Source organism: Vidua macroura, chromosome 2 (genome assembly GCF_024509145.1).
Source record: "Vidua macroura isolate BioBank_ID:100142 chromosome 2, ASM2450914v1, whole genome shotgun sequence".
Classification (NCBI taxonomy): Eukaryota; Metazoa; Chordata; class Aves; order Passeriformes; family Viduidae; genus Vidua; species Vidua macroura.
This window is the reverse complement of record NC_071572.1, coordinates 93,617,924-93,630,914: the sequence shown is the minus strand read 5'-3', so window position 1 is coordinate 93,630,914 and position 12,991 is coordinate 93,617,924. Positions and strand designations below refer to the sequence as shown.

The 12,991-nt window shown below is 47.0% G+C and overlaps 1 protein-coding gene across 2 annotated transcripts; it reads left to right on the top strand.

Annotated features, from left to right (window-relative positions):
• Positions 1-3,697: 3,697 nt before the first annotated feature.
• HMGB1 (high mobility group box 1) lies at positions 3,698-12,380 on the top strand. Of its 2 annotated transcripts, none has more exons than XM_054003479.1 (5): positions 3,698-3,867; positions 6,653-6,815; positions 7,101-7,246; positions 8,215-8,389; positions 10,421-12,380. In XM_054003479.1, exons 2-5 carry the CDS (start codon positions 6,666-6,668, stop codon positions 10,595-10,597), a joined length of 648 nt encoding a protein of 215 aa, XP_053859454.1. In that variant the 5' UTR covers positions 3,698-3,867; positions 6,653-6,665; the 3' UTR covers positions 10,598-12,380. The 2 variants fall into 2 exon arrangements, with proteins under 2 accessions (XP_053859454.1, XP_053859461.1); XM_054003486.1 differs by lacking the exon at positions 3,698-3,867 and adding an exon at positions 3,973-4,025.
• The last annotated feature ends 611 nt before the right edge of the window (positions 12,381-12,991 follow it).

The window sequence follows — 12,991 nt, the reverse complement described above, 5'->3', positions numbered from 1 at the left end:
CCTTCCTGCCTCTCCCAGACCGCTGCCTTTAGTCAGCCGAGGTTACCTTGCCTGTCTGCCACTGCTCCATAGTTACCACTTACACACCTGAGTCAGCCAACCACTCATCCATGGGGAGTGGACAAAAAGCCACTTGAAACCCTGCTCACTGATAGAAGAGGGACAGCAGCCTACCCAGATTACTTGATACAATGTGCGCAAATCCAGAGGGAAATATAAAGCAAATCAGGTTTCATGCATTGGTACTGTTTGCAGATATAATGATTCTCATTCCTTTGAACCGAGTCTTTCTCTTCCAGAAATTATTTTAAGGAAATATTTAAAGTGTATCTCCTGAACATTTCAAATAAGACAACAGAGGAAAAGATTGACTGTAAGTCTGCATCTAATAAGCAACTGAGAATTCTGTTCATCTGGGCTGTGCAAAGGCTGGCACTGCAGCCTCAGGAAAAAGGCAAATATGGCCAGGGCTTTTTTTCAAATACACTGCGAAAACCCTGCCCGCTGTAGGGATGGAAATGTTCAAAAGCAACAGTGACAATCTACATTACCAGCAGCTCCATCAGAAGGTCATGTGCCCAGGTGCCCTGTCTCCACAGATGTTTTGCTCTCATTTTGAACTGAAAATGTAACTTTTCTATTGAAAAAGGCTTTCAGATCTTGTTAAAAATAGTCTAATAGTAGCTTTGGATTTGACTGACAAGCTAGTTGTTACTGTGCCATTTTCACTGTACTAGTCTAGTAATTTTGACCCAAAGAAACAATGATCTCATTCCCTGGGAGGGAGGACAGAGTGACAAAATCTGGAGGTCCTGTGACGACACTGAATCTCTTCGTTGTCAAAGCAAGCTATGAAATCATCTGCTTTCCTGCCAAATCCCACTGGGGAGTAAGCAGTGTCCTTCACAGAACACACATTTTGCAGAAGATGAGGGCACAGAAGAACCACGTTCCTGCCCCCGGGAGGTGCGCTGCCCCACACCCTGTGACTTCTTGAATTGATGCAAGTGTGTTTTCCCACCTCTGTCAACAACCACAGCACTAAAGTGGTCAGAAGCTTTCTAAGGTTCTTAATATACTGTGACTTCATCAAAAATTCTGCTGGTGTAGTGTCACCAGTACGTTTCACAGTTTTTTGGGGAATGGGGGACAATGTGATCTCTGCATCTCTTTCTCAGTCAGGCTCCACTGCCAACCAGGTGGCCTGTACTTGTTGGAATTCTCCATCCTTGTTTGTGTTTGCTAGAAGTCTTTGGTTGTGAGCTACATGGGGGATGATAGGAAGGGAGAGGAAAATTTTAATAAAACTTTTTTTGTCATTCATTTGAAACCTTTCTGTTCTACTCAGTACTACATTGTTAAGAACAGTTCTGTCTTTGGAGAGGCCTTCCTCTGTTACCTCTAAAGAAAACTGGAGAACAAAAAGATGCTTTAAAAAAAGGTTGATAATGTATAGGTGATGTTTCCAACCAAGTTCAGCTTGCCTTACATGGAAAAGGAGTTGAACCAAAAGGCTTCTTACAGCCATTTCTGCTGGTTTCCAAATAAGTAGCTACAACAAGTATCTTAGAAATTCAGTTTTTAATAGAAATCCTAGTTTTATTCTTGCTTTGCAATATGACAACCAATCTGTGTGTCTTTTCCCAAAGTAAACCCTAGTTTGCAAAACATGAAAATTACTTAACAGGGGTTTTGAAACTTCCTTTGCAGCTACATACTTTTTTTCCTGGAGCAGTTGTACTGGGCTCTTGTGACCCAAATGTTCTGTGGGCAAAGCTTATGTGCAAGAAGTCAAAGGTGTTTTGTGTTATCTAAGTGATCTCAGTGACTGCACCTGTCTAGCGGAGTGTAATTTAAAACAGATTTGAACTTCAATGAGGTTTGCAGGAGGCATGTTTGTGAAGTATCAGAAGGGATGTGGCACAGCATGAACAAGAGAAAAAACATATATTGCTTCTGTAAAAAACGCTACTGTCTGCAACTGAGGAGTAAGTTCTTTTGTATTTCTGCCATCAAGGATTGCAGAAGAAACCCACTGGAATATGCAAACCTGTACAGGCCTGAGCATATAACTGATAGAGATGAAGGAAAACCCTTACAGGAGTATGTCACGTAATCAAATTCTCCTCACTTGCCTTTTACTGAAGGTTCAGCTCTAGACAAGAGCAAGAAATAAAGGCATTACTTTGCTTTCCTTTCAGGTCTGGTTTTCACAGAATAAACCTTCAAGTTCTGTATGTGCAAGGTATCAGCTTCTGCACATACAGAACTTTAGACTACATAAATACTAGTGATTTTTACAGTTTTCCTCTGTTCCATATAAAGATTTTAAGTTTAAATGCAAATCAGAAAAAAAAACCTCAAACCACAAACAAAAACTTTCCTTGTGACAGAAACACTAGTGTTCCTTATTATTCACGTATTTTTGCATGATTCACTGTGTTTTTGCATGATTCACTTATTTTGCATGATTTTTGCAGAATCACTGTCTTCATACGTTCACCAGCACTTCACAAATTAGGCAATTCTAGAATTAAGGTCGTTGTTCAGAAGGATCTTTGCCTTCCATGAAGCACCACGCCTTCCCAAACAATTGCTATCCTGTGTGTGTCAGACCACGGACCCTTCCAAAACTCCATGGATAGATTTTGAGAGAGCATGATAATTAAGCAATTATTGAAGTCAGCTATTTACACTCGAATATTTTTGAGCAATATACACCTCTCTTCACTCAAGTTTGTGTTACTACAGCACAAGCGCTGACACTGCCTTTCGGAGCAGAGCAGTGGTTTTGGACTTTTCTCAGCAGCGCTCCTCCCAGCCTTGTTTGTACTAATAAAGTAGTGTAAACAGCGAAGCTGATGTTAAGGGTTATTTCTCCCTTTCACAACTCCTGTACAGCAGCTTCGTGCGGTGCAAATGACAGTAAAAAAGCGGAGGGAGGAGCAGCAGCGAAGGACAGGTGAGGTGTGGCTCGGCGCGCCCCTGCACCGGGATGCCCGGGACGGCGCCGGGCCACCGCTGCACCACTGCTGAGAACTGGGGGGGAGCTGCCCGACCACTGCGGACTGTTCCTTGTCACCCAGAAGGTTACGGAGAAAGCCAGTATCTTCCAGCTGTTGCTCATACAGGTGATGAAGCCATTTCTGGAAAAAGAAAGAAGAAAACCAAAAACCCAGGAACAAGAAAACAAAACAAACGTGCCTCAGCCTCAGGGAGGGAGCAGAGCCGCGCACACCGCCGTGGCGGCGGAGGGGAGCCCCGTGCGCCGGCTGGAACGGGGCAAGAGGAGCCGAGAAACGCGGGCTCGGCTCGGCTCCCCGCTGAGCTCCGGCTTCCGCGGCGGGGCGGAGCGGCCGCAGGGGCGGGGGGCGGCGGCGCCGTGCTCCTCACCGCAGGGCGGTCGCGGCGGTCACCCCGGCGCAGCGGGGGCGGCCGCGGGGGCGGCGGGGCCCGCGGCCCTCGCAGGCGGCAGCGCAGCGCCGGGCGGCCTCCGCCGCTCTGCGGGCCCCGCCGCCGCCCGGCTCCCTGCGCTCACTTTTATATTTGCGCGCCCTTTCCCTGCTCGGTGACGTGTCTCGCCGCGCGCCCAACCCGCGGCGCGCTCTGGTCAGGACAATGGGAGCGCCTGGGCCAATCGGCGCTGCGCTCGGCTTGGCGGCGGCCAATGGGCGCGGGGCTGTGCAGAGAGTAATGTTACCAGCGCCGCGAGTGTGAGGAGGCTGCGTATCGATCCCGCGCTCAGCCATTGCGGTGCACCGGGCTGCACAGCGACCCAGCCAGCGCTGGGGCCGGGCGGGCGGCCGCGGGAGCGTCTCTGGGGCTCGGGGCCGAGCGAGGGCTGCGTGCCGACTCTGTCTGACACGGGTGAGTACGCGCTGGGGGCCGCTGGGCCGGCCGGGCGCGCTCGCTCGCTCGCCCGCCCGCTCGCAGCCGGGCGGTGAGCCGGCGGTGGCCGTCGTGCCGCCGCCGCTGCATGACCGCGGAGCGCGGGGCAGCGCCGGCTCGGACGCCCGTACACAAAGGCGAGCGGGGCTGTGCCCGGGAGACCCTTTCACGGGCGGCGAGCCCCTCGGCCGGGGCGGGGCGGGGGCGGCGGGCGACTTCGAGAGAGCGGGGCGGCGGGAGGCAAGGAGCGAGGTGGGGAGAGAGGCGGGCGATGGGAGCCGGGCGAGCGGCCGGGGGTCGCCCGCCGCGGGGGGCGAGGGCCGCGCCGTCCCCCGCCGTAAGCCGCTTACACGGTACCTCGCCGTAGCCATCGCGGCGGCGGCGGGGCAGGCGGCGGGGCGGCGGGGGCTCCGGGCGGGCCGCGCCGCGCCGCCGGGGCGGTGGGGAGCGCGGGGAAGCGGGGCGCGGGCCGGGGCGCCGCTGGCCCCGCGGCCGCCTGGCTGTAACATGGCTGACGGCAGCCGCGAGCGAGAAAACAAGGCGAGCGGCGCGGAGCAGCAGAGGAGGCGCTCGGGCGGGCGGGGGCGCAGTTCGGGGGAACTTTTTTCTCCGGCAGCCGCCGCTCGCCCGGGCGCGGGGCTGGCAGCTCCGGGACCGCACAGCTCGGCGGGGCGAGGGAGCGAGCGGGGGGGGTCCTGCCGGGGCTCGTACCGCGCCGCCGGGGCTCGGGCAGGCACTGAAAGCGCGCTGGTCCCCCCCATCTTCTTCCCCCCCCGCTCCCACCCACCTCCCCCCGTCTCCCGCCCGCCCTCCCTCGGCTGCAATGGCTGAGCGTGTGCGCCAGGGTAGCGGCGCGCTCACACAAAGGGAAGAGAGGAAGGAGCCATGTTCTCTGTGCGGCGGCGGCAGCGGGCGACGCCACAGCGGCCATTCCGCGCCGCCTGGGCTGCGCTGCCACCGCCGCCCCCGCGGGCGGGGGTCGCCGCCCGGCCCCGCCGCGGCCCCTCTCGGCGGGGGTCCCGCCGCCCGGGCTCACCGCCCCGCCCGGCTGCGGGGGGTGTGGTGGCGGCGGGGGGGTGGGGAGCGGCCGGCTCTGCTCCTCGGCGCACAAAATGGAAGGAGGCTCGGCGGCGGGTGACCTCCTCCGCCAGGAGCCTGCGCCATGGCGGCCGCTCCCGCCGACACCGCCGCTGCGGCGGCGCGGCCGGCAGGGAGGGAGGGAGCGCGGGCCGGGGCTGCCTCGCCTCATGGCGGCTGAAGCGGGCAGGGCCGGGCATGGGGACGCTCCCCCCGCCGCGGGGGGACGGGGGTGGCGGAGGGAGAACGCTTTGTCACGCCGGGGCCGGGGGTCGCCGCCGGCGGGCAGCTGCACCCCGGTGGGTGTCCGGCTCCTGGGCATGTGCTCGCCGCTGCGAGCCCTCGCCTGAACGTGGAATAAAACTTACACATGTTCTCCCTAATAACGGGACTAGTTTTTTCTTTTTTTCTTTTTTTTTTAATTTTCCTTTTTTTTATTTTTTTCCTTCCACCCCCAGCAGGTCTCTTGAGGGACTTCAGAAGTTTCCCTCTGCCCCCCTCATAGGGGAAGCGTCCAAAATGGCGGGAAGGAGGAGGCTTTTAAACGCCAGCCCCGGGGTCGCGGTGCCGAGCCCTGCCCGCGGCCACCCCGTGTCCCCGGGGCCGCCTGCCCCCGCAGCCGCGGGCTCTGCCCCGGCCCGGCCGAGCCCCGCGCCCGGCTGCGCTGGGAGCGTCTCCACGGCAGGCAGGAGCGGCTCCTGCTTCTTCAGCCCTCTTGTTTACTTGGTAGAAACTTCAAACCGGACGTGTTTAGTCACAGAGCAGAAATCTGTTTCTGTCTATCCGCCAAACCGATAGGAAACACAGCTTCTGTGGCAATACGGGCAGGCACCGCCTGCCCTTTTTTTTTTCACTTTCACGCCTTTTTTTTTTATCATTCTTTTAATTCGTGCTGAAAAGCAGAGCTTGTCAGGGTGCAAGTGACTTTCCGGGGAGCTATGAAGAAATACTCCAAATGTCTGACTTGGGTGTGAAAGTCCCAGGAAGGTATTTTTCAGTCACTGAAAGTGCCAGATAGTGCTCTTGCTGAGCACAGCTCTGCTGGCTGTAAGTAAATGTTGTGCTTCTCACTGGGTAGGTTATAACCTATTTGACCAAGTGAGCTGTTTCATTCCCGAATTTCAAGGTATACCTGCAAAGAGCAGGCTTTTGCAGTACACATAAAGATTAGTCATAACATATGGTATAGAAAATAATAAAAAATAAATTTTGTAAATAAGCACCCAGGGCCTACAGGGAAGAGGTAGAAGCATGGGCTCTAAAAAGAAAGAAATCAGCAATCCAGAAGGCCACTGAGACTGGATACTTGGGTACTTGTTCCCTCCTTTCAATAGCGTTTATTCTTCCCTAGCATATGATTAATACACTGGTAATAATCATGGTATCCAGTCTGCACTACAGTACTTGCCTTCAGATTGCTTGGAAGGACAGTTCTTGTTTGCAGGAGACCATAACTGCACGTTTTGAAGGCCCTTTGAGATTTCAAGTTGCTTACATCCAGGTCACCTCAGAAAGGGATGACAGAAATCTTCAGTAAATTTTCCAGAAGAGAATCTTTTTCTCATTGATGATTTCAGAATACTGCTCCAGCAGGTCCTGTTTGGCATGGTCCTTGGTTGTGACTTATTTCCCACCTTGGTTCGTTGAAAGTACAAGTTTTAAAGGTGTCTCATTTGCTTCATTACAGAAAATCAGCAAAAATGGGTAAAGGTGATCCTAAGAAGCCGAGAGGTAAAATGTCTTCATACGCCTTCTTTGTGCAAACCTGTCGGGAGGAGCACAAGAAGAAACATCCAGATGCGTCAGTGAACTTCTCAGAGTTCTCAAAAAAATGCTCAGAACGATGGAAGGTAGGAATAGCTGCTTAAAAAGTAAAAAAACCACAAAACCTTAAATAACTGTTTTTCTGAAATACCATTCAAGATCGTAAACTATTTCTTTAGAAGCTCAGGTTTTGGGTAAGTATGAAGTGTAGTTGTAAAGTGACTGGTGACTATCCATTGTCCTCATCTTAACCTTTAGCTGCCCCAGCTGAAATTTTGGAATGGGCTTTGGTATGTTTTTGAATCTTAAAATACTGTTTTGATCCTTATGTGTCCCTTCTAAGGTATTTTGTGATTCTAATTGCCTTCCAGACTATGTCTTCTAAGGAGAAAGGGAAGTTTGAAGATATGGCAAAGGCTGACAAGCTTCGTTATGAAAAAGAAATGAAAAACTATGTACCACCTAAGGGGGAAACAAAAAAGAAGTTCAAGGATCCAAATGCACCGAAGAGGCCTCCGTGAGTAGTTTCCTAGCTTTAGGTGGTCTTGTTTGGGACCATCACACTGGCATGTGTATATAAAATGGTAATTTTATCCAGGAGCTTCAGATATACAAGACTATATGATCTTCCTCACCAGTGGCGTAAAGACAGGTTGAAATTTTAGTTATGAATGCTAAGCTTTTATTTTCAGGTAGGCCGTCCCACTATCAAAGTTGGAGTAATGGCAGCCTTTAAAAGTAGATGCAAAAATAGACTATATGTGATTCTGACTGATTTTTCTAATTTCTCTTAAGAGGGTAATTCCAGTGTAATATGGCAGTAAAGTACTGTAGGCCCTGCTCTCATCACCTGTTAACTTGAGCAGAATTTTTGATTGGCAATCAGTTTAAAATTGGAGGCTTTTGCACAGAACAGGTTTGAGGAGTGATCTTCCTCAAAACCAGCTTGGAAAATTAAAACTTTAGCCACAACATAATGACAACTGGCTTCAAATTCATCTACTAGACACCAGTACTTTATTGTGTGTGTATGTGTGTGTTTTAAACGGAGATGATGCTGAAAGGGGCAGGGAAGTTCCTTTACAAGCTAATGTACTTACTTGGGCTGGTGCTGTGGTCTGGAAGTCCTACTTTTCTAATAAATATTGCAGCCTCCCACCTCTAAAAGTTCTGATATAACATTTGCTGCCCTAGTATCATTGACTTAGTTTAATTTCTAAAGCTTTTCTCTGTGTCTAAAATCTGCCTATATGGGGATCCTGCCAAAAATGGGACCAGATGTGCAGCATTTCTTAAGAGAAGAAGGTGCATTGAGTTGCCAAAGTGGCTTGTTCAGTTCTGATACCTTCCATTGTAATCAATGTCTGTCTCACTTTTAGGTGCTTTTTCCAAAATGCTCTTAAGGAACGGTAGCAAAGGTCCCAAAAGTTGCTGCTGTAGCGGAGTCTATAATTTAAATAATCTTCTCTTATTTTTCCTCTGTAGTTCGGCTTTTTTCTTGTTTTGCTCCGAGTTTCGTCCAAAAATCAAAGGAGAACATCCCGGTCTGTCCATTGGAGATGTCGCAAAGAAACTGGGAGAGATGTGGAACAACACCACTGCAGACGATAAACAGCCTTATGAAAAGAAGGCTGCTAAGCTGAAGGAGAAGTACGAAAAGGTAACACTGACATTTAGGGACATGTTTTGGGGAGGTCAAGCCTCAGTTCAGACACTCTTTTCTTTATTGGGTACCCTGGTACCTGATGTTGCAAATTATAATATGCTAATGACATAATTCATGAGATTTGTTGAAAAGCGTTGTATACAGGGGTAGACGGTTCGTTGGCATAACACTAAACTGGAGTCCTTTACCTTGAACTATTTGCATTTGTCTGTAATTTTGAGCTATTACTGGTGCTTGAATAAATACTCTGGGTTCTGTATGATTACTAAATCCATAGGTCACAGCAGAATTTGAGTTGAGTTGGTAGCAGTAAGTAATGCTGGTAAGGAATGAGTTGGTTCTCCCTAATTTTGGAGATCCTGGTGAGCATCCTTGAATGTTAGGATAATGGATACACATAGCTGATTTTTAAAATATGCACCTGAGAAAATGACAAAACACAAAGGAGATGCTAGTTTTAGGCATGTGTTTTTCCTGGACCTACTTTGTGTCTATGTCCTTTCTAGTAATGAATTTGGTTAATTATGCATATGAAGCAGCTTGTCATACAATTATTTAAATTATTAAGGCTAAACCTTGCCATCATAATTGGAGTTGTAGAATTCTGTTGTGCACATGGGACTGTGCTATGTGCGGTTTTATTTCTAGAGGCAGATTTTCATCCCAATATGTGGAAGTCAGGGGAAGAGGAGGGATGCACGTTGGCATCCCCTGACAATGCTTCACAAGGGGTCAGCAACCACCTATAGCTGGCATACAGCAGCTATGTCCACTGTGTGCTGTCACCTTCCTCTGGGTATTTCTCCTGCTGGTAAACAAATCCAAGTTCAAAATTTTTGCACTGTAGTCTGCAAGGTGCAACCCTGGAGCCCTGTTGATGTGCCAGAGAGGAGTTGCAGATCTAGGAGATTCCCCTCATGTACTTTCTGTACAGCTTCATAGTAATGGCTTGTACATGCAGCCAAGGCAACTCAGACATTTTTTAAATGACAGAATTATTAGTCTTTATTTGCAGATATTATTTTATTTTTCAGTAGTAATGTCTTTATTTCTTAGACTTACATGTGGAGTTTTAAGGGGTAGTAATCTTCACTATTTCACTGCTTGACCTTTGACTTATTGGGTATCATACCTTCTCAAAATTTCCTGCTAAGTTTAAGAGAGTCCAAGAGAACAGTAAGATTAGTGGTGTAGTGTTTATTAGATGGCGAATATTTGAAGATTTGGACCATCTTGTGTGAATGTGTTTCTCTGTAGCTGGTGTGCGTAAGCTTTGTAGATCAGTTCTCCCACCTAATGGTTTTACTGTTTTGGCATAAAGTTGGGAAGTCTTAACTGCTTTTATGACTGTGCCTTCCAGGTACAGTTTTAACTTCCCTGTAACAGGAACTGAATTTTGTGCATTTCAAACGACTGGAATAAATTTATTGCATGCAGAAGGTGGCAGTGTCTACCCTTTAATCAAGTTCTTATACCTTTTATTTTGTAAACTTCTGTTAGGCAGAACTCATTCTAACTGCTCTTTGCTGAGGCATAACATTGCAGCTGTTAGGCTGGGTCATTCTGATGTGCTCCAGGTGGCTAATCCCGGGTTTGTGCGTCAAACGAGGGGTTTCCTGTGCATTTCTTTAGGCACTGTAGAAGGTAGGGCTAGAAAAGGAACTTAAGAGGTCTCCCTACTTCATTTCCTTATGGGATAGTGGGCTCAGTTGTGCCTTCACCATCAGAGGTAGCAGCTTTTCCAGCCTGTTCCCAGAAGCCCAACAATGGAGATTCCTTAGCAGCCATAAGGAATCTTATGCTGTGTGCAGCAGCATGCCAGTGTCATTTCTGTGTTAGAGGGTTCTTGTTTCTTTGGCTTCAGGTCACCTCAGAGCTGAAGCCGCAGGTCCTGGTCCTGCCCCAGTGGATGTACAGAAAGGGCAGGTACCTGGGTGACTGCTTTCACACGTGCTCTGTGGAGGTTGCTCAGACCTCTTGGCTGGTTAAATCTTTGAGAGATTGTTCCTGCTTTTCTTCTCCAAGGATATTGCTGCGTACCGGGCCAAAGGGAAGGTTGATGGAGGCAAGAAAGTAGTTGCCAAGGCTGAGAAAAGCAAGAAGAAGAAGGAAGAGGAGGAGGATGAGGATGAAGATGAAGAGGATGAAGATGATGAAGAGGAGGAAGAAGAGGAGGATGAAGATGATGATGATGATGAATAAGTCTCTTTTAGAGCAATTTCTTTCTTGTCTATAAAGCATTTAACCCCCCTGTACACAACTCACTCCTTTTAAAGAAAAAAAAATTGAAATGTAAGGCTGTGTAAGATTTGTTTTTAAACTGTACAGTGTCTCTTTTTTTGTATAGTTAACACACTACCGAATGTGTCTTTAGATAGCCCTGTCCTTAGTGGTATTTCAATGGCCACTAACCTTGCCTGGTACAGTGTGGGGGTTGTAAATTGGCATGGGAGTTATAAAGCAGGTTCTTGTTGGTGCACAGCACAAATTTAGTTATATTTGGGGATGTAGTTCATTTCTCATCTTCAGTTGTCTCTGATGCATCATAAAAATAATTGTTGTTCTGTTAACTGAATACCACTCTGTAATTGCAAAAAGGAAGAAAAAAAGTTGCAGCTGTTTTGTTGACATTCTGAATGCTTCTAAGTAAATACAAATTTTTTTTATTAGTATTGTTGTCCTTTTAATAGGTGCCCTTGAGAATCATACTTTTTCTTTTCTCTTTTTTTTTTTCTCTTTTTTTTTTTCTTTTGAGGGGAACTCATCTTTTGCTTTATTGAATGCCCGTATGGGATCACGGGAATATTACAGTTTTCATCTTTCATATAACCAGCTGATAAACAAAGCTTTGATCTGCATACCCTGCATTATCATGATAGGGTAAGAAAAGAAATACATAGGCATATGATGAAAATCTTCCATAACTGGAAACAACAAAAATTCAATCTCAGCAAATGGATACTTGTTCAGATTTTTGTGAAATGTAATATTCTATTGCATTGCATGAGTTTACCAGTCTTGGAGAGTTGAGAAGTATAGAGTTCAATTTTACAGAAACTAAATACTTTGCGGGGTGGGGAGGGAGGGAATGTTAAATTTTGTCCTAGAAGGACCCATAGGAAGAGTGTATGTCCATCTGGTGTAGAGAAATTTACACGTGTGACTCTGTTACCATGTAATGGAAGTTATATTTGTAAATCTCTGAACACCTGGGAGTGATGAGCGTACCTAAAATGTGTAAAGTTAAAAGCATGAAATGACCATATTATTTTTTGGTGACAGGTCAGGTGATGGCCACGGGCTTTATACCATGAGACTCCTGGTAGCAAAGGGCCCACAAGAAATGATTTTTCTTTCTAAGATTTCTATAAATGGTACCATTATTATTTGTTAAATCTATGTAAATTCATATTTGTATTCTTGAAATTCTAGTTTTAGCCCTTTAAACAAAGTTGTATATTGTCTCAAATTGAAAATGAGATAAGATGTATTTTTCCTGTTAGGTTTTATACCGCACTCTTGATGTTTGCCCATTTTTAAGTTAAATATAGTTGTATGGAAAAGTACATTTTATTAAATTTTGCATTAAAAAGTTAAATGTTTATGGTATACCAACAATGTCTAATTTGGTCAAATACAGTTCTCTTCCAAAACCAAAGCTAAGGGGTTTTTTGCATATTTAGTAAAACTTCAAGTGCTGGCAGCTGTAACTATTTTCACATATACCTGCTTACCAGTTTGGGGGACAATTCGGCAATTTTGTGGTTACAAAATTATGGTTCTCTTAAGTGCCAGTGTTTAAAAACAAAAAAAAAAAAGCATTCTTGTAATTTTACACGCTTTTGTGATGGAGTATTGTTTTGTTATACAATTTTGACTTTCAGATTCTTATTTCAATTTGCATTTATGTATAACTTCAGGAGAAATATTGAACATCTGAAATCCTGGATGATACTAATAAACTAATAATTGCAGAGGTTTTAAATACTTAGTTAAATGGCTCACTTAATACTCTAAGGATTTGGGGCTTTTTGTGTGTGTTGGTGTTCTCAGATATGTACATCCCTGCTTTCTGTTTCAAGCAGAAGAATGATGCTGTTTGCAAGGTCTCTATATAGAAAGGGTAGGACAGACAGACTTTTTTGTCTCCTTAAACTGGATATTACACATTCAAATGTGTAACTGATGACAAATAAATTTTCTGTGCTGAAGGGTTTTTTTGTTTCCCCAGGTCATCAGAGGAAAGTAGACATATTTCTTGTTCTTGGAACAAGCATACTTAATGAGATCCCTATAATCTTGTGCCTTTGTTCTCGATGCTTGATGTTGACAGAGGTAACCGAGAGGATTCAGCTGAATTTAAAAGATGAGTAGCAAGCGCTTCCCTGGCAGCCAGGCATGGCCTTTGCCTTGCCTTTGACTTTAGCATATTGGTAACAGAGTGTGCTCAAGGCTGAAGAGGATATGTAATGTAATTATCACTGCTGCTTACTGAGGAAAAGAGCCCCTGTATCTCGCTGCAGAGGCCAGTGTTGGGTGGGAGATGCTCCAAAGCTTCCCCAGCTCTCCAGAGAGGCTGTGGTTTTCTCAGGAGCA

What these genes read in the sequence shown, in the direction of transcription:
- HMGB1 (XM_054003479.1), top strand. Translation starts at nt 6,666, where the DNA reads ATGGGTAAAGGTGATCCTAAGAAGCCGAGAGGTAAAATGTCTTCATAC. An exon ending in AATGCTCAGAACGATGGAAG is followed by an intron (nt 6,816 to 7,100) that starts GTAGGAATAGCT and finishes ATTGCCTTCCAG; the next exon opens with ACTATGTCTTCTAAGGAGAA. An exon ending in TGAAGGAGAAGTACGAAAAG is followed by an intron (nt 8,390 to 10,420) that starts GTAACACTGACA and finishes TTCTTCTCCAAG; the next exon opens with GATATTGCTGCGTACCGGGC.